We start from the raw sequence: 27,220 nt of genomic DNA, 5'->3' as shown, positions 1-27,220 counted from the left end.
ATTAGGCCCCAACTTCCTTAATAAGACTCCTTTGGTGTAAGAATTAAAACCAAGAATCAATAAATGGGATGGAATCAAACTAAAAAGTTTCTTCTCAGCAAAAGAAACAATCTGTGAGGTGAACAGAGAGCCTACATCTTGGGAGCAAATCTTTACCCCACACACATTAGATAGAGCACTAATCTCTAAGGTATATAAAGAACTCAAAGAGCTGAGCACCAAAAAAATAAATAACCCAATCGATAAATGGGCAAAGGACCTGAACAGACATTTCTAAGATGATATACAATCAATCAACATATATATGGAAAAATGTTCATCATTGCTAACAATTAGAGAAATGCAAAACTACTCTAAGATTTCATCTCACTCCAGTCAGAATGGCAGCTATTATGAAGACAAACAACAGTAAGTATTGGCGAGGATGTGGGGGAAAGGCACACTCATACATTGCTGATGGGACTGCAAATTGGTGCAGCCAATATGGAAAGCAGTATGGAGATTCCTTGGAAATCTGGGAATGGAACCACCATTTGACCCAGCTATCCCTCTCCTTGGTCTATACCCAAAGGACTTAAAAACAGCATGCTACAGGGGACACAGCCACATCAATGTTTATAGCAGCACAATTCACAATAGCTAAACTGTGGAGCCAACCTAGATGCCCTTCAGTAGATGAATGGATTAAAAAAATGTGGCATATATACACAATGGAATATTACTCAGCAATAAAAGAGAATAAAATCATGGCATTTGCAGGTAAACGGATGGAGTTAGAAAAGATAATGCTAAGTTAGCCAATCCCAAAAAGCCAAATGCCAAATGTTTTTTCTGAAATAAGGAGGCTGATTCATAGTGGGGTAGAGAAGGGGAGCGTGGGAGGAACAGACAAACTCTAGATAGGGCAGACAGGTGGGAGGGGAAGGAAGGGAGTATAGGGTTAGAAATGATAGTGGAATGTGATGGACATTATTATCCAAAGTACATGAATAAAGACATGAATATACTTTGGTATGAATATACTTTGTATACAACCAAAGATATGAAAAATTGTGCTCTATATGTGTAAAAAGAATTGTAATGCATTCCGCTGTCATATATAAATAAAAAAATAATTAAAAAGTTCTACTTACTAAAAAGCTTAAAAAATACTTAGGCAAAAAGACTAATAAAAACGTTTCAATATCTTGCTGTTCACAATAATGAGAAATTAAACTAAACGTCTAACAACAAGCAATTTAATAACTGGCACAAAATACTATACAGCAATTTAAAACCATGCAGATCTACACCAGAAATGGAAACAAGCTTGTGATACATTATCCAAACTAGTCATAAAATGGCATGCATGATATTTATACTTTTAACAAAAATAAAATCATAGCTCTACTGAGATACTCAGGCAAAGAAATCTAGAGAACAAGAAAATTTTAGTAGTGCTCATTACTCAGTATTAGAGGATTTTCTTCCTCATCTTTATTTTCTAATGTTCTTATATATTAATGTTTAAAAACACATATTTTAAAATTCTAAAAAAGATCATTACTTATATCCAATCTAAATCCTTTCAATCCTATAGTGTTCCTTTGGTTAGTGTTTCATTCTTGTTTTGTTGTTTGGGGTTTTTTTGCAGTACTAGGGATTGAACCCAAGGGTGCTCTATCACTGAGCCATATCCCCAGACCTTTTTACTGTTTGAGACACAGAGTCTTGCTAAGTTGCCCAAGATGGCCTCAAACTTGCAATCCTCCTGCCTCAGCCTCCAGAGTCACTGGGATTACAGGTGTGCACACTGTGCCAGGCTTGGTTAGTGTTTTGACTGTCTGCAGCAATACCACTTGAGAAAGCCCTGATGATTTATGTGTCACCTTGGCTATGGCGCCCTCATTGAATAGTGGTCTAGATGTTGCTGAAAAGGTTATTTTGTAGATCTGAATAACATTTACAAGCAGTTAACTTTAAATAAAGCAGATTTCCCACAACAATATGGATGGCTCATCCAATGAGTTGAAGACCTTTTTTAAAAGCAAAGACTGAGGTTTCCCAGAAAAGGAATTCTGCCATAACATGATAACACACAAACCCTGCCTGAGTTTTTAGGCTGTCAGGCTCCTCTACAAATTTCAAACTTGCTATCCCCTTCCTAGTGCATGAACCAATTCCTTACAATAAACCCACCCATCTCTCTGTTTTCCACACTCCACCCCTCTCCTATTGTTTGTTTCTCTAGAGAACCCCAACTGATACACCAGTGAAATCCCTAGGATTAAAACCCAACCTCTCCCCCATCTCTTATTACTTCAGCTTTTTTGATCCCACTAAGGGACCAAATAGAAGGGATGAAGGAAAACTCACACCCTCTACTTTCAACTACATTTTATGAAACATAAGCCAAGATATACCAACTGTCCTACCATAGGTTTTCAAAGCAGAATGTTCTTCTCTCTGAAGGTCTTCTAGCCAAACAGCAAGCACAGAGGAGTCTGCATTCCAGAGCAAGTCATTTACCTAGTAGGGACAAAAAGGTCACTGGCCTTTAGCTACACATTTACCTCAAAGTCTTCCCAACAGCTAAATTCTCTGCTCTCACACACCAACTCATCCCATGCTACTTGAACTAATCCCCAGCTGTAAATTATCAACCAACACTACAGAGTGCTTAAACAAATCTGTGAGATGTCATTAGATATAAAGGACTTAAAAATAAATGCATTATGCTTAAAGATAAAATGTTAATTGTGGAATTATGGTTATGTAATGAAAAATATTCTTAATGTTTAAAACTTTACATAATTAAAGATTACCATTTGATGTGTTTCTGCTTTAACAGGATTTTACTAGCACACAAACTGCTTAAGGTTTAAATGTTACAAATGATTACTGGAAAAATTATGGTTTTATCAAAAATAAAAAACAGCATTTCTATTTCCTTTCTGTGTTTTATATAGGAGCAGAAATGCTCTTCTTTTTTGCAAAGTCTCCTTGGAAAAACAATTTCTCTTTCATTTAAACAATACAAAACAAATCAGTCACAGAAACCACTGCTTCTATTCCTATCTACTCTGGATGGAGCTTCCGTTTATACACTCCAATCAAATATAAGCTCCTTGACAGCTGAGAAGAGTCCTCTAAATTTAATTGGAAACAACTGACACCTACCTTGACCTCATCTTTGAAGAAAGGAAGTGTAAAGTGACCATGAAGAAGTCCATTTTTCTCAAAAAACACAACATCCTGCTGGTTGGGTTTATCTTGTGTAGATGCAATCAAACTACCTGAGGGTCTTAAACCAAATCCAAGTGTCAGCATATCCAAGCTCAGCCAGCAGGCTCAAAACAAGATGACTTCAGACAAGAGAATTTTTTTCAGTAAAAATCAATCGACAAAAATCCTCATATGTTAAATCCCTTGTGTCTCTTGTCTCTTTGCAAGTGAGTTACTCCAGTGTGGGGCTGCACCTGCCCAGGGAAAGGATACCTCTTCCTCATTTGCTCAAAGGCTCCATCTGCCTCCAAGCTTTACAGATTTAAATTGCACTTAGATGACATTCTTAATAACCAGTAAATTTTCTAAACCACTCCAAGTATACTGTCCTAAAAACTGTCATCTATTTTCTCCTTCAATGACGACGTCAGTAAATATTCTGTGCTTAGGCAGGTATTTTTTTTAAGACTTACAAACCAAAAACACCCCTTGTCTTATTCACATTTGTTTTAAGTCAACAACACTTCTCTCTTGCTCTATTATCCAACACCACTCAAATATTGACTAAAAAAACATGATGTCTGAAACCCAAAGATCTAGTGGTTTTGCAGTAACAGAGTGTACTGAGAGATGCAGTATTTCTTTTACCTACAATTTACATGCAGCTGCATAGGACAAGCAAGAAGTGATGTGCACAAGAGCACTGGTCCGAGGAAGTAAACAGAAGGAAGGAGCCCAGACCCAGCCTGCAAGTTTTTCAGCAAAAAGATCCCTTGCTGTGGGAATCTGCACCAAGGAAGGAGCTCTTTTCCTAGTTTTCATAAAAGCTCCATTTGCCGCACAGAGCCAAGCAGGACTTCTCTTCTAAGCCCAATTTTGTTTTCTACAATGGCTTCACAGAGGCCCTAACAATAACCTTTTAGGAAGTAGGAAGGCAAAATGCATGGGGCTTTGGAGTGACGAAACCTGTGAAGAGGCCAGAATCTATCAGTCATATCACAGATTCAAAGATAGGCAAGGTGCAAGCCTATAATTCCAGCTACTTGAGAAGCTGAGACAGAAGGACTGCAAGTTTGAGGCCAGTCTTGGATCCTTAGTAAGACCCTCCCAAAATAAAAAATAAAAGAGGGCTGTGGATTTTGCTCAGTAGTGGAGTACTCCTGGGTTCAATCCTCAGCACCACAGAAACAAAACAAAAAGAAAATTGGACTTAATGGAAGAAAAGAGGAAAACTAGATAGAGGTTTACAGCTAAATGAACAAAAGGCAAATATCCTTCTATGTCACAGAAACAACAACACTCAGTGGCATCACCACGCCTATGTTTCTAAGAAATTCTCTAAGAAAAAGTCCCGAGGTATCTTCTCCCACTCACTTCCAGGCCAGAGCTGGTCCCAGTCCTGCCACAGGCTCACTGGTTGACTGCAAAGCAAACTCTCGGTTCCACACTCTGACCTTGCGCGCCCCTGTGTGGGAGGGAGGTGGAGTCAAACACACTTAAAACATGAAGACAACGCTATCAAGTCACAACTTTTCACCTTCTTATAAATTAAGCTGTTGTGATTTTATAAAGCCAATTAGGTTAATCTTGTTAAAAATTTGTATCGAACAGGTAGGAGGCTGGCCAAGAAGGCCACAGAGGACTCTTCTAATTCTTAACTCTAAGTTCATTTAACACCTACAGCAGCATATCTTTATCTCTTCTGTATGACTAAAGGGAAGAAAACTTTCTATAATCTAAATATAGTTTAAAAAAATGTTTTGTTTAGTTGAATTTATTTCCATACCTGTTTCTGGGCAAACAACACTCACAGCAAAAAACTGCCCATCTCCACGCCAGGTGACACGTGGTCTGTGGTCATCCCAGGGCAGCGCAGACTCATGCTAAACAGAGGAAGAAACACCACTATTACTGAGGGGCTTTTGCAGGGCCCAGAATTAAACAACCTTCTGCCATTAGATATAAACCTTTCATATGAGTTGAAGCTATCTAGAAAAACAGCTTCAGAGAATCCTCAGGAAACTTTCTAGAAAGCTTTTTAGACCCAGAAATCAACAAGAAAATACTGAATTCAAAAACAAAACAAAACCCTTCTTTGGGCATTAAGAGTTATAGATCTAGATAATAAAAGCAATAAACTAAGGAACCTATCAGAAGACTATGCAAGGAAACAAATGCTGTTTGTCTAAATTTAACAGGGTAGAGTTTGGCTTCATTATGGTGTGAGCTTTACAACAGGGCACAGAGAGTAAAGAAGGTGAGAGGAAGGTGGGCAGGCAAGAGCCACAGAGGTGGTAAAAGCAGCAACAAACAAGGAAGAAAACATTCTATGCTCTGCAACAGGAGGAAGAAAGGCCTCCAATGCCACCGGCATCTCACAGCAGCCCTCCTGAGTTAGTGCTACTGGGCACTAGGAGAGCAAGGCAGGGAACACACTGCGGGCTGGAGTTCTACAACACAAAACCAAGCCATTCCCAGGAGTACTTGTATCTGACTAATACATGGTTGGTTGGTTGGTTGGTTTTTTCCCTTAAGATGGGGCTTCACTATGTTGCCCAAGCTGCCCTCCAACTGCTGAGTACATGTGATCCCCCCACCTCAGCCTCTCAAAGTAGCTGGACAACAGGCACATACCACCATACCCAGCAAAATCCATGTATTTTGTTTTCCGAAAGGTGGCTGTGAACTTTCAAACCAAGTCAAGTCCCTAGAAAGTCTTTAGAAACAATTCAGGAACAAAAGTTAGAGCTTTTGAACAGTATGCCAAATATTAGGATCCATTCTGGGTTTTTTCCTCTTATTATCTGAATCATTTTATCTCATTAATAAAACCTAATTTTGGCATTTTTAGGCAACTCTTGGTATTGTGGGTATCAAAAGTAAAATGTTTTCTACAGAATTTAACAGAGTATGGAAAGCTGCCTTATTCTGAATACTCTATTTAATGTGCATGGCTCAAAATTCTTTAAGTGTATTTTAGGAGTAATCATTACCATAATCTAAATTTTGAACATTTTCATCATCCCAAAAAGAAATCACATGCTCATTTGTTGTCATTTTTTCCCTTCCCCCACAACTCCCGGTACCAGGCAACCACTAATCTACTTTCTGTTTATAGATTTATCTATTCTTAGCATTTATATATAAGTGGAACCATACAATATGTGGTCTCGTGACTGGCTTCTTGCACTTAGCCTGTTTAAGAGGTTCATTCATGTAGTGGTATATATCAGTAAGATATTATTTTAAAATCTAAAATATATGATCTTAGAAAATTATAGCATGTTTACTTGTTGCTAAGAGGAAAAAAACACACAAATGAGCAAGAACTATTTCTTTGACTAAGTTTTTTCAACCCCTGATCCCTGCCCATTTTAGTCCTTCTGCAACATAATAACAATAACAACTAAAAAAAAACAAAAAAAAAAAAACAAACAAAAAAAACATGGTAACATAAAAACTAGTTGTCCTGATTTGGGTAACTGTAGATGTTTATCCTAAGGACACAAGGTTGTGTTTCTGCCCTTTAATAAACCTTCATTGATTCTAATGGATCAGCACAGTTTTCAGAATGCTAAAGTAGATCCACCATGTACACTTTGCTTACAACTACTGTTCTGAAATAAAACTTGCGCTTTTAAGTTCTAAAAGTTATGTAACCACTAAGATAATGACAGTAACTATTATCTCAGTGCCTAAACTCTGTCCTGTGCCATTTCACATACACTACTGCTTCCCAAACACAATCCATAAGGGATTGTGTCCTTATGTCCATTTTACAAATAAGAATACCAATGATCAGAAATGTTTGAAAACTTGCCAAGGTCACACAGCTACTCAATGTCTAACAAAGACATATGCTACCTGTGGGGGTACCTGACAATATGCCATAAGATACACAGGGTATATCTTCTTGGCACATTGATTTTACTCAGTGGTAATATTTTAAAATTAATGCTCTTAAAAGTGCTTATATTGTATAAGTTTCTAAAACAAAATAGTTTCTAAAACCCTAATGTGATTGCAGGCTCTGAGGCTACTTCTCCAGGTGTCCCCAGAATGTACTATGTTCACATATGTTCTTCGAGGGTCTCTACACTAGAAGATTGAAATGCAATGTTTGGGGTCATTAAGACACCAGTGTGTGAGCTTAAGAATGTTCTATTCCAATAAAAAGGAAAAAAGAGTTTCATCCAACAGGAAAAATATCTAGAAAAAGAACAAAAAAAGAAAGAAAAAATATCAACATCTAGAGGAAAAGTATGAAAACACACATGTGAATGATCAATAGTTAGTGAGGGATAGCAGTCTCTCTGGAGAGGACGGGGAAGGCATCAGAAAAGGCTACCAAGGAGGCTTCATTTCTATTTGTCAGGTTTCTATACTTAAAAAATCACACAAAACAACTGGCATCATCCAGGGGGGAAAAAAAGGATCTTTATAAAGAGACTCACTCCATGAGGGTTCTGAACAGTTACAGGTTCACGTCAACAACAAAGAGATCAGCCCATTTATTGGCCTCTAACTGGTGACTTGGGAGTTTTTGCTGGGCAGTAAAACTTCCATTTATTCCAATCAAGGTTCTTTAAACCCTCAGATCAACCTTACCAATTGCATCTGAAAGGCTGCTTGCCTGCCTTCTGATCCATGGAACTGTGTCTCCTTCTTGCCCCATCCAACAGTGACAAACTTGCCTGCAGAACAATTTGTTCAGAACATGCAAGACAACCAATAAGATGAGTGAAATAAAATAAACGCAATTTATCATTCTTCACAAAGTTAGCTCCTGACAATTACTTGGATCCTCTAAGACCTCTCAATAAACTGATCAGCAGTCAACTGGAAAAACCCGTGTTCCATCTCATATACAGTGGTGATTTGTAGAAATTTGAAAGCTATTATTTTGGAAAGCATTTAACTGTCACCTTATACACTCTAAGTTCCCTCTATGACACAAGACCAACAACCTCACCCTCACTTAACACATTAAGAAAAATGAAATACGAAGAATTTACACAATATGTCCATGGAAAACAAAGCAAAAAACCCCTCAAGAGCTGAGAATAAAATTCTAAATTCCAGCTTTAAAGTAACCAAATGTATCCAACCTTCCTTCTGGTGGAAAAGGGCACTACAGATCTCAAATCTAGCTCCTCATACAGACTTAAAAACTGAGATCCCCTTATGGCAAAGCCAAAAATCAGAACACAAGTGTCTGCCATCCAGGGTGGGGTTCTTTCTAAATATAGTTTCTTTTACATAAAATATAAAGTCAGAATTGCTGAAACAAAGCAGCTCTTCTGTTTCTAGAAGTGTGATCCAGAATCCATCTACAAGAGGTAGTATGATAACGGACCTGAAAGCATCAGCCAGCTGCAGGACCCAATACTTCCCTCCTGCTGTTGATTCTGATTCTGATGAAGCAGGACTGTTCATAATTTCTGCAAATGATCGGTGAAATGACTGTTTCCTGTCTGCTTTGCATGGGCTTGTTCCAGCACTACAGTACATCAAAACACACCCTGGTGCCGTGTGCAAAGATCAGTGCTTATCCTAGTGCACACCTGTGGGCTTCTATCTGCAAGTTTCCACAGAGAAGTAAAGGACCAAGGAGTAAAGCAACAGAACTTTCCCAAAGGGATCAGACAACAAGAGATGGGATTACAGCAGGGATCTGCAAGTTGCAACCTAACACCTGCATCACAGACAGGCTACTAGGACACAGCTGCACTTTATTAATGTCCACCACTGCTTTTACATTGCAACAATCAGAGTTGAATAGTTGCAATAGATTGTAAAGACTGTAAAGCTAAAAACATATGCTAACTCTTGACAAAGCAAGTTTGTCACCCCTGGATAAGAGGAGTTAGAATTTTATTCTCTTCCCTTCCTTCTGCTATCCTAACATCTACACACAATATCAACACTCCTTACCCATTTTTTAATTATCTATAGCATTGAACACACTGTTGGATTCATAGTACCTACTAAAAAGTTGTTTCTGAACATACTGTTTTTTGAATAACTAAATAAGTAGCAGTTGTCTAAATATTTCTCAACTTGGTGGAGCAAGAAGGAATGAAGTTAGACCTAGGCAACAGTTGAAATGCCTTCTCCCCCAAAACCTCTTGTCAACTGGGCTCCTTCCAGTAGGCCAGAGCTTTACGCATCTCCTCTCACCTCCCTCCTACAATACTCATACAGCCTCAAAGCCTAAATTAGCTTGGCCAGATCTTTGCAAGAAAACAATCTGATTGTGTTCATGAAGTTGTAAATACAGATCTAGTAGAAACAAAAATTTAAATCTTCTCTATCTAAATCTTCTTTGATTACCTCATTAGTTGTCATCTCTTTAACATCAAGATGAGTTTTAGTATTGCTAATACTAGGGTAATAATACCAGCTTACATGTATCCCACCTCTCTTGTTTTTTTCTTCCCAAAACTGTACTCTGGAAATGCTCTCCTTATTCTAGCTTTAGACAGACCCTTTCAGCTTAAGCCTTTCCTAGGGTTAGAGCAACAATTATCTAGGTGACCTTAGGCACAGATTTCCATTTCCTGGATTATCAACAAGGCCAACCCTCAGACCTGGAGAGGCACCACAGTCAGCCTTTTAAGATTTGAGATGTGCTGAAGGAACAAGGCTTAGATCTTCACTTTGTTGAAGATCCAAGCTGTACAGTTTTTCAGGCTTATGATGTGGCTATTAGTGTAAAAGTAAATGACTAAAACTGAGGAGGAACTTTAGGTCACAAAATGTTCCCAAGTTGTACTCACTTTCACCAAAATCATCCTGGTGGATTTGCTGCTCCATGATTGGTTCAAAGTCTCTTGTCATCATAATCAAGGTCTGTTGACCTTAGAGGGGAACAAACAAGAATGATTTTGTTTTTACGTAACAAAATGTCATTACACAGGCATCTGTGGCACTGTACGCTAAACCAAAATGGAGGAGGAGTTATAGTCAGAAGCGGGCAGAGAGAATGCATACAAAAGTTTTTGACTAAAAAAAAAACAGCTTTATCAGTCACCTGGTGCTTATCCACAGATATTCATGTGTGTAAAACTGAATACAAAAGTCCACACAACCCCCGCCACTGATTTCAACATTCCCAGCTTCCAGACATCTCTTCACTATCTACCTCAGCAGTTGACACTGCTTTGCCATGCTCATCTGGAACAAAGAGATTCAAGGAAAAAAAACAGGAGCACAAAGGGGTTTTTAGACTCCATTTACACCAACTCTTACTCATGGAGTAGATTAAAATAAATAATGTTGAGGGCTGGGGTTGTGGCTCAGCGGTAGAATGCTTACCTAGCATATGCAAGGCCCTGAGTTAGATCCTCAGCACCACATAAAAAAAAAAATGTATTGTGTCCAACTACAATTTAAAAATATTTTTAAAAAATAAAAATAAAATAAATGTTTAAATTTTTAACTGCAACTGTGGACTTGGTAGCCACCACAGGCTTCATGACTTGTTTCCTATTCCTAAAGACCAAAAAAAGTTATATTAAATACCTTTTTGTAACTATACAGAGATAAAACTTCAGTCAGAAAAACATTCACTCCACACTATAACACAGGCACCAAGGACCAGCTCACCTGTGGCAAGAAGCACCAACTCTTGGTCAGGACTCCAGCTCATGACAGAGATGCCACTGGCCACACTCCCAACACATTCCAACTGCAAAGAGGAAAATTAAAAAGGGAAGTTAGAACACTAGTGTTTGTTGGATAAATTTACCTTCATATGCTTGTTTTCTGTTTTGATTGAGGCCATAGTAGGGACACTAGATGAAGGAAAATTTATCCAACAAACATGTCTTCAGTAACCGGAATGATATTAGGCACAAGAGTTAAAGTGGACATCCCTCTTCCCCAGAGCTGTCTCAGGAGGGGGAGAACACCACGATTCTAGGTCTCTAGGAAGCAAAGTGGGTCTCAGAAGGAATGACAAGCAGCTCAAGAGAGTCCAGCAAAGTTTTTTGTGAAGTTCAGAGTGACAACAAAAGGAGAAGAGAAAGATCAGGAGGAAAAACACAGTGTTGAGACACAAAGGCATAAAGGGCAGTTAAAAATCAGCTGTTCCCAGAGCCTAAGGTCCACACCTACATAGGAATGAGGGAGGCATGAAGGTGAAAGGCAGCATGGGGAACAGGGAGTTAAAGATCTTATAAGGCAATGAAAAACACAGACTCAACTTACAGATAATCAAAAAGTCACAAAGGGACATGAAGGCCCCATTAAGTGGAGATAAATGGAGGTGAGTTATCAGGAAAAACTATACAAACTGTTTTGAATGTTAACACCTACATTTTAAATATGAGAAATATAAAATTGTGATAGCTTTTGATACTTTTCACCATGAACTAAACATAAAGCTTATTAATAATGTTCTAAATGCAGTGGTTAAAAATAAAGATGCCATATTTAGACTGCAAGGGTTCAAATTCCAGTCTGATCACTATGTGATCGTAGCATCCTTATGAAGTTCTCTGTGGCCCCAATTTCTTCTTCTGAAGACTAGGAAACAACAATCTACCCCAGAAGGCCAGAATGAAGAACAAATAAAGTTTTACATGAAAAGCACTTGAAAAAGTGTTTTGTTTTGTTTTTGCAATTACACATTGCAAATATTAAATATATGTAAGCTGGTATTACTACCCTAGTATTGGCAATACTAAAACTCATCTCAATGTTAAAGAGATAACAACTAATGAGGTAATCAAAGATTTTAAACGCTGAGGTGATTGTAATTAGAATTCTTGTAGTTAAAAGGTTAAAATGGAAATTCAGAAATTTTACTTCATGGTAGAGAAAGAAGCAACTGGTTGAAAATCTATCTCTGCTGGTAGTCTTAAAATATGCCTGCAATGATAGTATATCACTATAGCGCTTGTAGTTCAGGGACTCTACAGATAGTCCACTAAAATTTATAACAAAATATTTCAGACTTCCTAACCTGGGAAATAAAAATTAGAACCTAGGATGAAATTCTGACCACAGAATTTCAACCATATACCATACAGAAATGGTCAGTTTTTATTGTATTTAAGTTCTAATTCAGAATGACCCAATTGTTTTGATCAACAGATGCAGTAGACAAAACTGAATTTTTGAAAAACCCTGAAATACAGCTAAAGCCTTTCCTTATACAAAGAAATACACAATGGGAAGATTCTAATTTGCAAAGGCTTAAATATTATCCCTATGGATTGAAAACCTCAACTCAGTTGGGGATGCTTGTGATTTCCTCCTCACTGGACTCTTCTCACCTGGTGTGTGCCGAGATTGCAGAGTATGACGTCTCCAGAGGCTGTTGCCACACACACAGATTCCTGATCCAGCAAGTCCTGAATACCAACAATGCAGCCACTTCCATCCTCAGGAAGAAAGCCTTCTGCCACCAGAGGAATTTCATTTTTCACCTTTTGCCAAAGCAAACACAGAAGCAAATTAACATAGTCTACTCTGCAGAACAATCATAAGTACCAGAAATAAAATATTCTCTAATGCTTCTTTCATAACATAAAAGTTTAAAAAATTTGTTTCTAGATTAAAGCCCAAAATTTCATTTGAGAAATATTATAACTCTATCACTTTTAACAAGAAAAACAGGCAATACGGCCTTCTTGCCAAACACAAAACAAACAAAAATAAGAAGTATGGTCTCTTTTAATGTGTCCAATAAAACAGCAAACCAAATACTGTGGCTTTTCTCTTCTGGTATTAGGAATAAAATTCAGGGCCTTTGTGCATGAACTGGGCTTTATCCCCAGCTCCATAATTCTGGTTTTCTAAGACTTCTATAATAAGGGGGAAAAGCAATACAATGTAATTTCCCAAAACACATAAATAGCAAAATATAACAAGGGAATATATCAAAACCAACTCATGCAACCTTCAGAAAGTTACACAGTAAAATCCAGCACTGAAGATTGGGATTTAGCTGGCCCAAACATATTTTCAAAAAGTACCATAGACAGGGCCTGGGAGTATTGCTCAGTGGCAGAATGAGTGCTTAGTATGCAGAGGCCCAGGGTTCAATCCCAGCACCACAGAATAATAAATAAATAAAATTAAAAAGTTCAAATTTTCCTGTGCATTCTTAGATGAAAACCACTGCTATAATAGTTCTTACACAGTAGAAAGGGTAAAAGGGAGGCAGCCCATGTAAAATATAAAGTAGCTTAAAATAGTAGCAGAGGTTACTATTTAAGTTATATCTAGTATGCTATCTATAAAAAACAAATGGAATGTTTATTAAGGAAGATGTAAATTCATTAAGATATAAAAGAAGACTATTTGGGGGAAAAAAGTCTGAAAGAAAACAAATTAAAGATTATGTCAAATGCTAGCATTTTCCATCAATAACTTACTTCTCTTGTGACAGGATCTACTTCTATCAGTCCATGTTCTGAACCAATGAGCACTGTTCCTTGCTCAGTTCGGAGAGAGAAGCACTGAGGTTTCCCTGGTGCTTGAATATCCCTGAACTCCAGAGTCTGAAGCAACTTTAGATTTCGCATGATGAAGCAATGCTCAAGAGGAAAATACAAACTTCCCTTGATGAAGCATTAATTCCTAAAAGAGAAAGGAACAGCTTAACAATGGCAAATGATCACACTCACATAAAGTCTAATGATTCTGGTGGGGTAGAGAAACAGTAGAAAGAACAAGCAAGAGAGAAAACTTCTATGAACATACATCTCCGTGCAGATATGGGGCAGCAAACTTACTGCAGAGCTCTGGTCTACAAACTGGGGAATTCTGAAACCTATTTTCTACTCTCACTCTGTAGGAAGGCCAAGAGTCTCAACTTCAGTTTTTTCTTGAAAAAAATATTTAAATATCATTTAACTCCTAAGGAAAGTGGAAAAACACAAAATAAATGGGAAAACATTTTATTTTTGCATATAGAATATATTTATAACCTGACAGATTTATGAAGTTATAAGGAAAAAAGATATCCCGTTGATTAGAACTATATAAAAATCTATGTATGAGGGCTGGAGATATAGCTCAGTTGGTAGAGTGCTTGCCTCGCAAGCACAAGGCCCTGGGTTCAATCCCCAGCCACACACACACACACACACACACACACACACACAAACTATGTATGTATACTGGCAATTGAAAGGAATCTGTAATAAAACAACTTTCATATTCACCAAGACACATTTACTAGTAAACTGCTTTATATACACAAAAAATAAAAATTTAAATAAAAGCACTTACTTTTATCGAGTAGAAAAGAAAATATTGTGAAATGACAAGTTTGCTTAAAAATGATGACCAACATCTTGAAACATTTGATGGCCTGATGGAAATACTTAAAGAAACTTCATTTTCCTGGCCAAGCTTTTACCAATGCAACAGAAAAGATGAGAAAAGCATGCTAAATATGACATCTACTTTGTCTGGAAAAATCAGACTTGCTTTAACACTCAACATTATCTAAGTAGGAAAAAAATATCAATGTGCTGGGTATTTATGCTTCAATCCCTTTAAGGGTTATGACTGAAGTCTGTACATGTTAAGGATGGCAATTACACAGGTCACACTGGCCTGTCACCTTAATCCAAGGTGAATTCTCTCATCTTGGCATCTCATGCATATGACACTGAAAGAATAAAGATGAATCAATCCTTATGGTATTAGGCAGATGTCAAGTGTAATAGGAATAATATAATATATGAGGATTAAGAGAAAGCAAGATCATACAAGGTGAGAACCAAAGCAAATAATGAATGGCTTTATTACATTTTGGTGACGTTATATTCAAGAACTTCTGAAAATTATTTGAACCAAATGATACCATGCAGGTTTTTCATTTAAACATAATTACATAAGGTGTGGGATTTTCAAATCATAAAAATCACGTCTTTTATCTTTAAAGATGGCCACTGGCATACAACTGAAAGGTGGATGTGAGAAGAGAGAATGCATGGCAAAGGAAGTAAGCCAGGTACAGAGAGCAGATAAGGACAGGCAACAGAGGCCACTGTGCAGAGTGTCCTAGCGGGTTTTCACACTGGTTTATCTGATACTCATGCTGTCACCTCTTAAGTGGGAAGTTAAAGCAAAAGAAAATGACCGATTTTTTCCTATTATCTTGTAGTTCCTGTCACTTTCACCCCAGTAATGGGCCTTCACCCTTGAAGGGGCCTTCTATCCCCCTCCCCATCTCTAGCACTCCCAGAATCAGCCCCATCAATTCCAGCCCCAGAGGCGGCCTCACCCACCTCCAGGCCTCTGAAATCCAAACCAGGGGCATCTCCTTGGAGTTACTGAGTTAAACACCTCAAGTCTGAGGCTTTGCAGTGCCTTTGTGCCAAGGTTTAGGACCTGATGTCTCCAGCACTGTCCCTTGTTTTGACCCCCGACCTAGCTGCTTTATTCAGCTTACCTTTTGTCACTGCACTGCTCATGTCACTTTTGGTTCCTCCAACAAGCATTTAACTAATTCTTCACATTCAATGCTCCTGAAATACTGTGTGGTTTCTACTTTTCTGACTGAACCCTGACAAACACAGCAAACAACTAGGGTTCTGTGATCACCATGTTTTCAAAATCAGTGAGTTCACAGCTAGCCAAAGCAAGCTCATCAATCCCCTCCACCCTAATCCCTTTAGTCTGAAAACAAACTTTCTGAAATTTCCCACCCACCATCCTACTCCCTTACTTTTCAGAGGAAGACATAACCCCTGTTCTTTTAAGACTAGGAAAGGCACAACCTCCAAATGCCCCAGGACCTTGGCATGTTAGTACTCTTTGACATCTGCAACCTCCAACTCCCCTGCCTCCACAGATTCAACTTATTCCAGCCCTTCAAACTGCTAATGATCCCTCCACAGCATTGATCAACCCTGGATCTCCGAATTTTCTGAAAGCTCCTTCATTTTCTTCCTTTGCCCTTCACCTACCAATCTCTGGGCTAATCACTGTACCCATGACTACAAGTACTAAGTAGATAGCTACTATGACGATCAGATAGATTAAATACCTAGTCCTGACTGAACTTGTCTCAATTGCTTTAAACCCACATTGTTAAGCCCATGTTGTTATCACAAGCATATCAAAAGCAATGTGAAGGGCTTCCTATTCTTCCACAAAACAATTCATCCTATTTGGGGAATGAGCGTTTCTGCCCTGTCCCCATGCTAAAATACCTTATGCTACGATCCGGTTTGTGACATCAAAACTCGCTAAGTGCTAGGATGTGAAGATAAAGATTACACAGTCACTGCCACAACTGTTTAGCGGGGAAAGGGGGAGTAAGCCACATAGTATGCCACACTGGATGGAGAAGCACAGGAGACACTACTTACACTTACACACACACACACACACACACACACAAGAAAATCTCAGACGCGAGAAGAGGACCCACAGCACAATTCCCGAACCTCCAGTAACTACTGCCTTCCACCGTTGATCAATCAATTCACCTTGGGCAGTTATTATCTATTCCCTGCAAAGAATCCGCAGTCTGGGTTGAGCGCAGCAGAACAGCAGCAAGTCCCGCCCAGGCTGCGACGCCCCGAAGCGCCCCAGATGGCCGCGGGGGAAAAGCCTGCAAGAGAATTCAAGGCTCGAGGGAAGAGGTAGCCCACAACACACTCGGCTCCTGGTCTGCAGCGGGCCTCGACGTGCACAGCACCAGGAAGCCTCGGGGCGGACAGGGCCCGGTCCCATGCCGCAACTGCAGTTACTGCGCACGAACACTCACCTACGCGGCGCTCCGAGGCCCGCAGTGTGCGCACGCGTCTCCGTCTGGGCAACCAAGTTCTCGCGGCGCGCGCTGACCCTCTCACGGTGATCACCCGACCTCAGGTGTAGACGCTAAAACGTGGCTGAGCAGCAAACAGTGCGACCAAGACTCGGGAGCAAGGCGGCGCGGGCGTGACGTCACGCAGCGCAAGGGGCGTGGCCAGGCTGGGGGGTGGCTCCCCGGATCAATAGCCGTGGCCTTTTCCGTAGGAGCTGGAGCATCCGCGCTGGCTTCCGTCCTCCTGCACCCTCTGTTTTATTTGATCCCCAACTTGACAATGGAACCCACGCACGGTAATTGACAGTGGGCGGAGCCCGTGGGCTAGGGAGCAGCGCACGTGCGCATCACGCGAGCCGCGCGCCGGAAGGACTTCTCTGGCCAAGACCTGCAAAGAGGAGCCGCAGGACTGGGGCCACGGCGAGGGAGGTCGCCATGGCTACAGAGCCCGCGGCCGCCGAGCCCGCGACTTCGGAACCCGCGGTGCCGTCGCTCGTGGATCGTTACTTCACTCGCTGGTACAAAGCGGGTAAGTGCGAGAAGAGGGCGATCTCCGCTGCACCACATCGGCCTGATGCTGCGGGGACTACTGCGACAGATCGTAAATCACGCGCGCCTCCTGGCTCTTCCTCCCAGCATCCGAAGGAGCCGGACGTCAGTGCTCCCCTCCAGGCCGTGGCAATGACGTTTGCAAAGACTTGGAAGCCTGAAATACAGCCGGGCGCGTTCTAGATTTGGCGAGTGCCCTAGGGTTTGCTTGTTTGACTTTGCGCAGGCTAAACAGGTACTCCAGGCTGTTAAGGTCCTTGAGTTCTTGGGGAACTTGAGGGGCTATAGAAAGAAAGATTCTATAGATCCTATAGAAAGTAGCCAGTTCCTTAAAATTAGCAGGTAGAAGCAGAGGGATGTAAACATGCAGAATCTACAGTTTTGTTATCCGCTGGTATTGTCCATTTTGCCATACAGAACCAGGCATTCCTGTGGTAGTGTTTTGTGTAACCTGTAAATATCAGTGGGAGGAGCATCACTGGGGACTCTAACCTAATCCCTACTTTCTCCCTTTCAGTCAGGAATAATGGGTGTCCTCATTTATATTATAGCATGTTTTTCTGTTGGTCGAATTTAGGGTAAACAGCCATTCTGGTTCACACAGTATTGAGGGATTTCCTGGAATGTGAGACTTTCTCTGCTAACATCAGGATAGTTTCAGAAATCACCACCAAAAAAAAAAAAAAAAAACAAAAGGCCAATGTAGAGTAAGGAATGTGACACTAATTGTATTTCTTTAACAGAAATAATGGGTATAATCATTTTAAAGTGAGGACAAAAGCTGGACGAAGCAGGGGTTTATCACCTTAACATTAAATAAGTGATTCTTGTGGGTCTGGTTCCATTTAAATACTTTTTTTAAAAAAAACTTTATATTTTTTAATTGATTATCTTCATAATTAATTTATCTCAGTGAAACAAAAAAAAGTATCATGTAATGGTAGTAAATATTGATTTAGCAACCAACAAACTTATTTACTCTTCTAGATGTCAAAGGAAAACCCTGTGAAGATCACTGTATACTACAGCACTCTAACCGGTAAGCCAGTCAAAAATTATAAATTATCAAAGACATTTTCTTTTTTTCTGGTATTTAACCTGGTATGGTCTTGGATTAAAGAGCTTATTAGGGCTGGGGCTCAGTGGTAGAGCGCTCGCCTAGCACGTGTGAGGCTTTGGGTTCAATCCTCAGCAGCACATATAAATAAAGGTATTGTGTGCAACTACAACTAAAAATAAAATGAATATTTAAAAAAAAAAACTTATTAAATGAACATCACCAAATTACCTTCCACTTGTTGAAATGGTATTATTATAGGAGTTTGGTTGGCAGAAATTGAACATATAATTTTGATTAACTAAACACTCAAATGGAACACATCTTCAGTTATCTGCTACCTAAAGTAGCCACTGCCAGAGCCCATGGAGACCATCACAGTAGAGGCATGTGTGGTATGCTGTATACACAGGAAGACCTTACTTTCCTCTCTTCTACTCCAGTGCTACCTAAATCCCTGTGCTACTACTGTTCACTTTCCTAGAAAGGAAATTCAAATCCACTCTCTCATCTATTATTGAATTTCCCATACTGTAGTTAGGCTCTAATAATAGCCAAAGGAAAAAGAAGGGGGATGATGGTTTTACTAAACAAATGTCAGTTCATATAGACTAGTGCAGGTGGGAACAGTGTTACAGTAGGAATAATTATACCAAGAATTAACACAGAATCAATTTTTTTCTTCCTATAGAATATGTGTCATCACATTGGCAGAATCTCATCCAGTTCTTCAAAGTGGAAAAACAATTAAAAGCATTTCCTATCAGATCAGTACCAATTGTAGCAGACTTCAGAACAAGGTCTCTGGGAAATTTAAGCGGGTATGTCCCTATAATTCTCTGATTATTACCAACAAAAGTCCTCTATATTCATGATATAATAGATCTAGTCTACCTTAAGATCCAGATATGTATGCTCAGGAATGTGTGTATCCATTCTTTTCTGGAAGTTCAGGGTGTTGGTTTTAAGATACTCCAACCACAAAGAAATTCTCTCAACAACAACAAAAAAATAGGTATTTCAGGAGGTGTGGTATCTATCATGTTAGGTTCTGTATCACCACTCCTCTTGTCCCAACTCTAATACCAAAATAACAAGATATTTTGTCTTTTCTAGACTTACTAAACTAGTATCTCAAGTTATATAAAATTTAAGTGATTATTCTTTACCATGTTTTGACATGTAAATTAAAAGAAAAAAATCCTGAAACAGTAGGAAAAAAATCAGTCTGAGAAAATAATGTGGTGTTAGCTTCTTACCATTTTTCCACACTAAAACATTACCGGTCAACACATATTTACCCATGTCTTTCACCTCCACTACCACCCAATGCTCAGACAACATGTTCTCTTGATCCTCTACAACTCTAGGCAAAACAAACTCTCTAATAAAAGAATATCATGCCGAGTACAATTTAGTTACATATTCAAGTGTCCTAACAAACCCATCAGATTGGGAAAGTTTCTGCAAATTATGCTTACTGTTCCAGGACACTGTAATAGCATGCCTTATAATTCCTGACTTTTCAACCAGAAACAAATGGACATTAAAAAGCATGTACCTTTCTTAAAAGAAAAAGTCTACAAATACATATAATAGTTAATGCTAATGGATCTCTTGTCAGTGTCCAAAATAGCAACACTACTGTTATTAACAAAGAACAAAGGACCTGCATACTGAACCCAGTACAGATAAGTTTTAATTGTATATCAACTGCTAATCATTTACTCTCTCAAGGGAGGTGATAAGAATGGGTCAAAGCACTTCTCTTTTGATACAAGCCCAATTGTAGATAAGCCCTCTGGAACAAGTTCCCACTTCCTACTTTCCAAAAGTGGAGAGTCACAGTGACACCTGTATTTTGAAATGAGGACCCACATAGCGGGGTGAAACCAATGTAGTAATAGTCTCTGAATACCATGCTGTAATGTTTTGAGAGGTAAATTAAAAAGTCATAAAGAACAGTATCTTAAATGCCTGTTTGCTACAGGAAAAGTTCCTGAAAAGAATAGGGCAGCACATGAGACGTGCCTGCCCTGACTCCCATGAGCCTCCTTGTAGGTATTTGTCAGACCTCCTCAGATTCCTCCATCTAATGGGAGTGCATGCAACAGTAATCTTGACATCACAAACAGATATGTGTATGGAAATGTGGTATTGATTTAGGGGTTACAGGATAATAGGTAAATAATTTTTATGTGGCTAATTAAAACTCTTTTCCACATTTCTCTTAAATGGAATATTTTAAAATTTTATTTGTTTTTAACTTTTTGCAGGACTGGAGCTGGAACCCAGGAATGCTCTACTACTGAGCTAAATCCCCAGCCCTTTTAATTTTGAGAAAGTCTCGCTAAATTGCCCAAGCTGACCTTGTAGGAACTTGCAGTCCTCCTGTCTCAACCACTTGAGTTGCTGGGATTACAGTACACTCAGCTTGTTATTTTTTTAAATTAGAAAAATCAAAAGAAAAATCCCTTCTTCAGAAAGTCTGAGTGATTAACCCTGATAAAGAGGTTTCTTTATTAAGTTCTAATGTTTTTACATTAGGTAGGAATCTTTTTTTTATATTTATTTTTTAGTCTTAGTTGGACACAATACCTTTATTTTGTTTATTTTTATGTGGTGCTAAGGATTGAACCCAGGGTCTTGCACATGCTAGGCGAGTGCTCTACTACTGAACCACAACCCCAGCCCCTAGGTAGGAATCTTAATGAAATTAACTTTGAACACTATGGCTATCATACCCTGTCATGTTGAATTTTATATTATTATTTCTGGTAGATTTTCCCACATTTTGAAATCTTTACACATAACTATTTGTAACTTTCTCATTTACAGTTGAGAAAATACATTATTAGTCTTGTTTCAGTCAGCTTTTTTACTGCTAAGATCAAAAGACCTGATAAGAATAATTTTAGAGGAAGAAAAGTTTATTGGGGGCTCATGTTTTTCAGAGTCTCAGTCCAGAGATGGCTGATTTTGTTGCTCTGGACCCATGGCAGAAGGGTATAGAGGAGGAGAGCAGCTCAGGACATGGCCAACAAGAAGCAGAAAGAGCCCACCAGAGACAAAATATATACCCCAAAGGCATGCCCCCAGTGATCCACCTCCTCCAGCCACATCCTATCTGCCTTCAGTTACCACCAAGATCCCCATTAAGCAGATTAATGCACTGATTAGGTTAAGGTTGTCACAACCCAATCACTTCACCTCTCAACTTTCTTGCATTGTCTGACACAGTCTTTTTGGGGACATCTAATATCTAAAAAGTAACAAGTTTATAACTAAATTACCTGTTATCACATATAGCTTAGTCAACTGTTTAGTATAAGATTGGTACCAAGCACATAGTAGGCACTTAGTATGTAAATGTTTGAATACATGAATGGTTTCCATGTATTTAAGTGATTTTTATTTAAATTAACACCAGTTTCAGAAGTAGATTGTATTTTAACACTAAGGGGTGCCTCTCAAAGGAAAGTGGAATGTATATCAATTAATCACCTCGCCCTTCTCATTTCCTAGGGGGCACAATTTCTAACAGAACTTGCACCTCTGTGTAAGATTTACTGCTCAGATGGAGAGGAATATACCATATCTAGGTGAGTAACTTTTTAACCACAATTTAGGGGGAAAGCCACAAATACCTTCATTTACTTAAGGAAAAGTAACTATAAAAATTTGTTGTTTCTTAAAAATAATTCTTTTTTAAACAGCTGTGTTAGAGGACGGTTGATGGAAGTGAATGAAAACATTCTCCACAAACCATCTATTCTTCAAGAAAAGGTAAAAAAGAGGAGGAAAATATCCCATTCATGTACCTTTCTTCAGCCCTTGAATCATTTGACAGTATTAAATATTCTGTTTCTTTTCCAGCCATCTACTGAAGGCTACATTGCAGTTGTGTTACCCAAATTCGAGGAGAGCAAAAGCGTAACAGAAGGGTTACTGACACAAAAACAATACGAAGAGGTCATGGTGAAACGCATTACTGCCACAACAGCTACATCATGAGGATGAGATGGAGTGAAAAGTGCTGTAGGACACTTACCCACCCTGGCCTCAAAACGTCAGTGGACTAAAAGAGGAAACCCAGAGTATGTGAAGCATACTCAGCACCCGCCATCAGCTAGGGAGGCCTAATCCTTCCTGTCACCTAGTTTCCCTTTTGTCTTCATTCTTCAAGATCTGTCTTGCCTGGGGACTCATTATGGTGTCAACTGACAAGCAAGGGATGTTTTTCTGATTAAAAACAACAAATCTCTTTCTGGAAAATGGAAAAATTTTAGGTAGCCAAGTAAAAGCAATTTACCTACCATACCTATGACGTAGAGGAATACATGCCATGTATTTATCATTATTGCCTGAGTTTTCTGTCAGTTTAATATTTTTATTTTTTTAGTTGTAGGTGGACACAATATCTTTATTTCATTTTTATGTCTCTCACATTCTAGGCGAGCACTGCACCACTGAGCCACAGCCCCAGCCCTCAGTTTAATATTTTGAAAAACGGTACCCAGCCTTTCTTCAGTGACATTACCAAAGTCTCATCCCATCCCTTTTTGCTTCAACTCCTCTGCCTTTAGGTTGTAGGAAAAAAATAGGAGTGCTAAGTATATCTTCATGGCTCCTTATGGAGCTGGGCCTCCCCTCTACAAGGAATGAGATCTCTAACACTGACTTCTTAAATTGCAGACACAAAAAAGGCTTTGCTGGAGCTTTCCTAGCAAATGGATATAGGACAGTGTTCATCTGGTTCTTGCAATACATAGGTTGTAGTTCACTCGGTCTCACACATTTTAGGTACAGTTAATGTCTAGCACAGAAATGACAGAATAATTCGCCCAAAGGCATAGATGCCTTTGAACCAGAATAAAGAATTTCACAAACTAGGGGGAAAAAAATCCCACTGAATGTATGGTTTAACCTTGAGCTGGGGGGTGTTGCTCTTTGGTGGAATGCTTACCTAGTATGCATGAGGACCTGGGTTCAATCCCAAGCACCACAAAAAACGGATTATATACTAAATTTACATGATTTCAAAAAAGAACTTCACATCTTATTTAAGGGATGCAACACATACATACATAGATATAGAAAGGGAAAGAAAATCACTTGATGTGTAGGTTCCTTTGGTTCTTTATCCTCTGATGCTGTTGAAATAATGCTGTCCCTTTCCCATCCCCACTCACGCTTCCATGAGAATATTCTCAGGTATCTAAAAGAGTATTTTGTAAATAAAACTTTAAAAGTTTTTTTTAGTTCATAAGAAAAAATGTCTTTAAACTTGAATGTCAACATGACTGTCCTCTATATATGACCCCTGACAGGTAGCAACTCCTACAGTGATTGTGCTGAACTGAATATATAAGCACAAGCCAGGAGACCCCCCCGCCTCAGCATAAACACTGATTCTTGAAGTCTTCATACAGCAATACTAGAGATAGGAGAACTGGGTGTCTTATTTTACAAATTACATTATATCATTCAATTTTTATTGTAATTTGAGACTTTTGGTTTCACAGAATAAATATCATGTTTGATGACTTGATTATTTAAATAGGTATTTTATGAAGGTCACTAACAGCTGAGTGCATCCCATCCCCCCCATGACTATAGTAAAAATATTTGACAAATACCAACTAGCTAGTTGGTGACAGAATGATTCTTTAGACTCTTTTGTGAACATGGATTGTGTTCACTGACACAGATAAAGATCATGATCATCAGACCAGCTCATATCTACTGCCTTTTGCAATTGATGACATGACTGATTTCAAAATGAATTTCAAAGTGTTGGGGCATAAGCTGACACCATTCCAAAACAGCGTTAACTGTATAGTATCACAGGGAGAAAACCCATAAACCAGATCCTTCAGTCAAAGACCCATCCCACAAAAACAGAAAAAGCTTCAAACACTAAAATTAAAAATACTCAAAAAGATGTTTATTTGTTTTACGATGAACATTACCATGCCACATATATAAAATATATTATTATTCAGAATTTAAACAGTTCATTGGTTCCAGTGTCCTTTTAACCTGCCATTCTGCCAACTAATAATAAGAAGGGTAGTTAGAAATTGTTTTATAAGCCAGTAAGAAAGATTTAGGATTCCACCTAGTAGGGTACATTGGCCAGTTATGCTAGAACTAGAACCAAAAGAGCTACCTTTGGCTGGGAGTGTAGCTCAGTGATGAGAGCTTACCTAGCATGCACAAAGCCCTGGTTTTGAGGGCTGCAAAAAATTTTAAAATCCATCTCCTCCAGGAGTTGCTCCAGGGTTTTGTGAGTGACTTCCATTACCTGCCTTAGAGAAGGGACACATGGCATAATAACCCTTACACTGTGAAATGCTTGTTAGAAAACCACTGCCACTAGCATGGGTGGTCTGCTAGGGCGTCCAAGGGGCCCCTGTCATACATGGATAAGGAATGAAGGAAGAGACCAAAGGTTAAAGGAAAGCCCTGTGTTCACCCAGGTTACTGTATATTTTCTCCTGAAATTGGGATTCTAGAGAATAAGCTTAAATATAATAGTTAAGGTACAATATGCCAAGTTGAGCCCTTATTCAAAATAGCTTCTTTGGATTCAACTGTCATTAACACAGTCGGAGATATTTGGTTTAATGTTTAAAGAACATTATTAATGCAATGTCACATTTTAAAATCATACTGCAGTTAGAATTCTAGCAACTACCGTGGCATTTATTAGTTGTCAGAAAGCATCACAATCTGAAGATCAGAAAATAAAGCAAGATTTCAGTGCTGTTTTCATTATAAAACTGTTGAATTTCTGAAAATATAAAGAGTCGTATGTTTCTTAAAAATGTCAGCTTTGCCACATGATGTTCCAGAGATCGGGCCCCAGAGCTTCTCAAGTTTTTATGTCCACAGCATCTTTATTTGTAACCGAGACCCATCTGTTATTTTCCATCTGAAGCTGGAAAAGTTAATGACAATTAGTTTCTGCTTTACTCTGAAACAAAAAAAATTAAGTAGTAACTATTATTTTCTTTTGCATTTTCCTTTAAGCTAATAAAGTGAGTTTAATATAGAAAACTGCCTCACCTTCTTCAGCAATTTGTAGCAAAGTGAGAGAAGGTGGATCAAGAGCGCCATCATGGATCTTGTCTTTGTAATACACTTATCGACCTACAGTGACAGAAAGCATGCAAATTAGATTCCAAAACTGGTACTTCTAAAACTTTATCATTTATTTGGTTTTAAAGTGATAACATTTTTCCACTGTGGAAATCTAACAGATTGAGAAAGGTATAAATGTATGATCAGACTCGAAGTGCAGAACATAGGACAGGGTTTGTTGCCCAGATCTCATGCCTGTTTCATGAACCCCAGGAAGAATGGGTGGAAAAGCAATTCATCTACCTCCAGCTCTTTAGGAATTTTTTAAAGAGCTCTAAGTAGTGGCAGGGAATCCCCCACTTTATAATTCCTCCTGCTCTGCTCTGTGGACATAAGCCTACATTCCCTCAGATAATTTATGGGAACCCAGACTTAGGCGTTTGTGCCTTATACTCAGGGTAGCTGCTCTGTGTTATGGAATTAATCTATGTTCAAAAAGCTAATTTAATTGGTTAGCCTGTTCCTTGGGGTCAGTTATAACAGCAGATAATAAATAGATAATAAATGATTTTTTTCAGTCAAGGAATGAAAAATGGAAATTAGCCTTCTATATCCTACTTTATTTTAAGAAAAAGGACCTGGAGTAACTTGATGAAAAACAGGTGTACAAGTTTCTCAAGTGTCTCCTTGAGTAATCCCCCTCTCTTTTACCTTTAGAAACATTTTATTCTGCAAAGATGCTTTAGTTACTGTCTGGAGCTGGTGGCATAGAGGAATTAACTTGTTTATTTCCAGAAGAAGCATAAGCTTGTCATCATCTTTCAGCTGAAATATAATTTAGGAAGTTACAACAACCCCATCAAAACTGCATCTTTTAATACTTTAAATACCTTTATATCTTAATATATTCCCAAAGTGGGTATACATGATACCACCACCAGTACTAGACAGGGAGAAGGCAGGTATTACCTGTTTTGAAAAAGCTTGTACACTTGAAGTAAGCTTTAAACCCTCTGCAGCAAAAACCTGGTTGAATGAAAACAATCACTATTTTAGATAGATGTCTTATGGGTTGGTAAGAAATATAGACATTAATATTTTCATATAGTTTGAAAAATACGACCTAGACATTAAAAGCAAGTCTCAGAACTCCTACATTTTTTGTGTACCCCGGAAACAGGTTTAGCTGAATTCAGAAGTTTTCCTGGACCTGATACAAACCAATCACTGGAGAGGCTCCTCTGTAGCTGGAAACTTTCAATTATTCTGAAGGGTTACACAGATCTGTGATACTCAAATTATGTCTGGTTTTGGGAGGGACCCTGAACTCAACTCATAAAATCCCCAACTATAAAAAGATGATGAATCTTGGTGCATGAGGTCAAAAAGGCTAGAACTTTCTTACTTACATCTAACCAAGATTAAATGTGTCACCTATACACATTCCATCACCCAGCCACTTGAGAGGATCGACTCAGTTGTTGGTTTTTTTATTGTTTTCTGACTACCTCTTCACCATGCATTTTATTTACAATTTAGTGAGCAGG

General features: G+C 38.8%; 3 protein-coding genes across 6 annotated transcripts in view; 1 reads left to right on the top strand and 2 right to left on the bottom strand.

Moving 5' to 3' along the window:
• Elp1 (elongator acetyltransferase complex subunit 1) overlaps positions 1-17,090 on the bottom strand; it is a 56,245-nt gene extending 39,155 nt beyond the window's left edge. Inside the window, exons 1-10 of one of the 4 annotated variants that reach the window (XM_048783241.1) lie at positions 16,943-17,090; positions 13,590-13,794; positions 12,486-12,638; positions 10,813-10,894; positions 9,984-10,064; positions 7,813-7,898; positions 4,991-5,087; positions 4,579-4,669; positions 3,160-3,283; positions 2,415-2,508 (exon numbers count right to left, since the gene is read on the bottom strand). In XM_048783241.1, coding sequence (XP_048639198.1) covers positions 2,415-2,508; positions 3,160-3,283; positions 4,579-4,669; positions 4,991-5,087; positions 7,813-7,898; positions 9,984-10,064; positions 10,813-10,894; positions 12,486-12,638; positions 13,590-13,739 — 958 coding nt within the window. In that variant the 5' untranslated portion in view covers positions 13,740-13,794; positions 16,943-17,090. Of the gene's footprint in view, positions 1-2,414; positions 2,509-3,159; positions 3,284-4,578; positions 4,670-4,990; positions 5,088-7,812; positions 7,899-9,983; positions 10,065-10,812; positions 10,895-12,485; positions 12,639-13,589; positions 13,795-16,661; positions 16,793-16,942 lie in introns of those variants that run through there. The other 3 variants (XM_048783239.1, XM_015492213.2, XM_048783240.1) reach the window with 3 other exon arrangements.
• Positions 17,091-17,186: 96 nt separating this feature from the next.
• Positions 17,187-24,138, top strand: Abitram (actin binding transcription modulator). Its single transcript, XM_015492215.2, has 6 exons — positions 17,187-17,510; positions 18,518-18,569; positions 19,279-19,408; positions 22,113-22,189; positions 22,304-22,373; positions 22,464-24,138. Exons 1-6 carry the CDS (start codon positions 17,417-17,419, stop codon positions 22,599-22,601), a joined length of 561 nt encoding a protein of 186 aa, XP_015347701.1. The 5' UTR covers positions 17,187-17,416; the 3' UTR covers positions 22,602-24,138.
• A 374-nt stretch (positions 24,139-24,512) lies between these two features.
• The window catches only part of Ctnnal1 (catenin alpha like 1), a 47,665-nt gene continuing 44,957 nt past the window's right edge, over positions 24,513-27,220 (bottom strand). The window contains exons 16-19 of the mRNA XM_015492108.2: positions 26,643-26,699; positions 26,385-26,498; positions 25,659-25,742; positions 24,513-25,530 (exon numbers count right to left, since the gene is read on the bottom strand). Coding sequence (XP_015347594.1) covers positions 25,465-25,530; positions 25,659-25,742; positions 26,385-26,498; positions 26,643-26,699 — 321 coding nt within the window. The 3' untranslated portion in view covers positions 24,513-25,464. The remainder of the gene's footprint in view (positions 25,531-25,658; positions 25,743-26,384; positions 26,499-26,642; positions 26,700-27,220) is intronic.

Source organism: Marmota marmota, unplaced genomic scaffold, assembly GCF_001458135.2.
Source record: "Marmota marmota marmota unplaced genomic scaffold, marMar, whole genome shotgun sequence".
Lineage (NCBI taxonomy): Eukaryota > Metazoa > Chordata > Mammalia > Rodentia > Sciuridae > Marmota > Marmota marmota.
The sequence above is the reverse complement of the archived record's forward strand: the minus strand, read 5'-3'. Positions and strand labels throughout refer to the sequence as shown.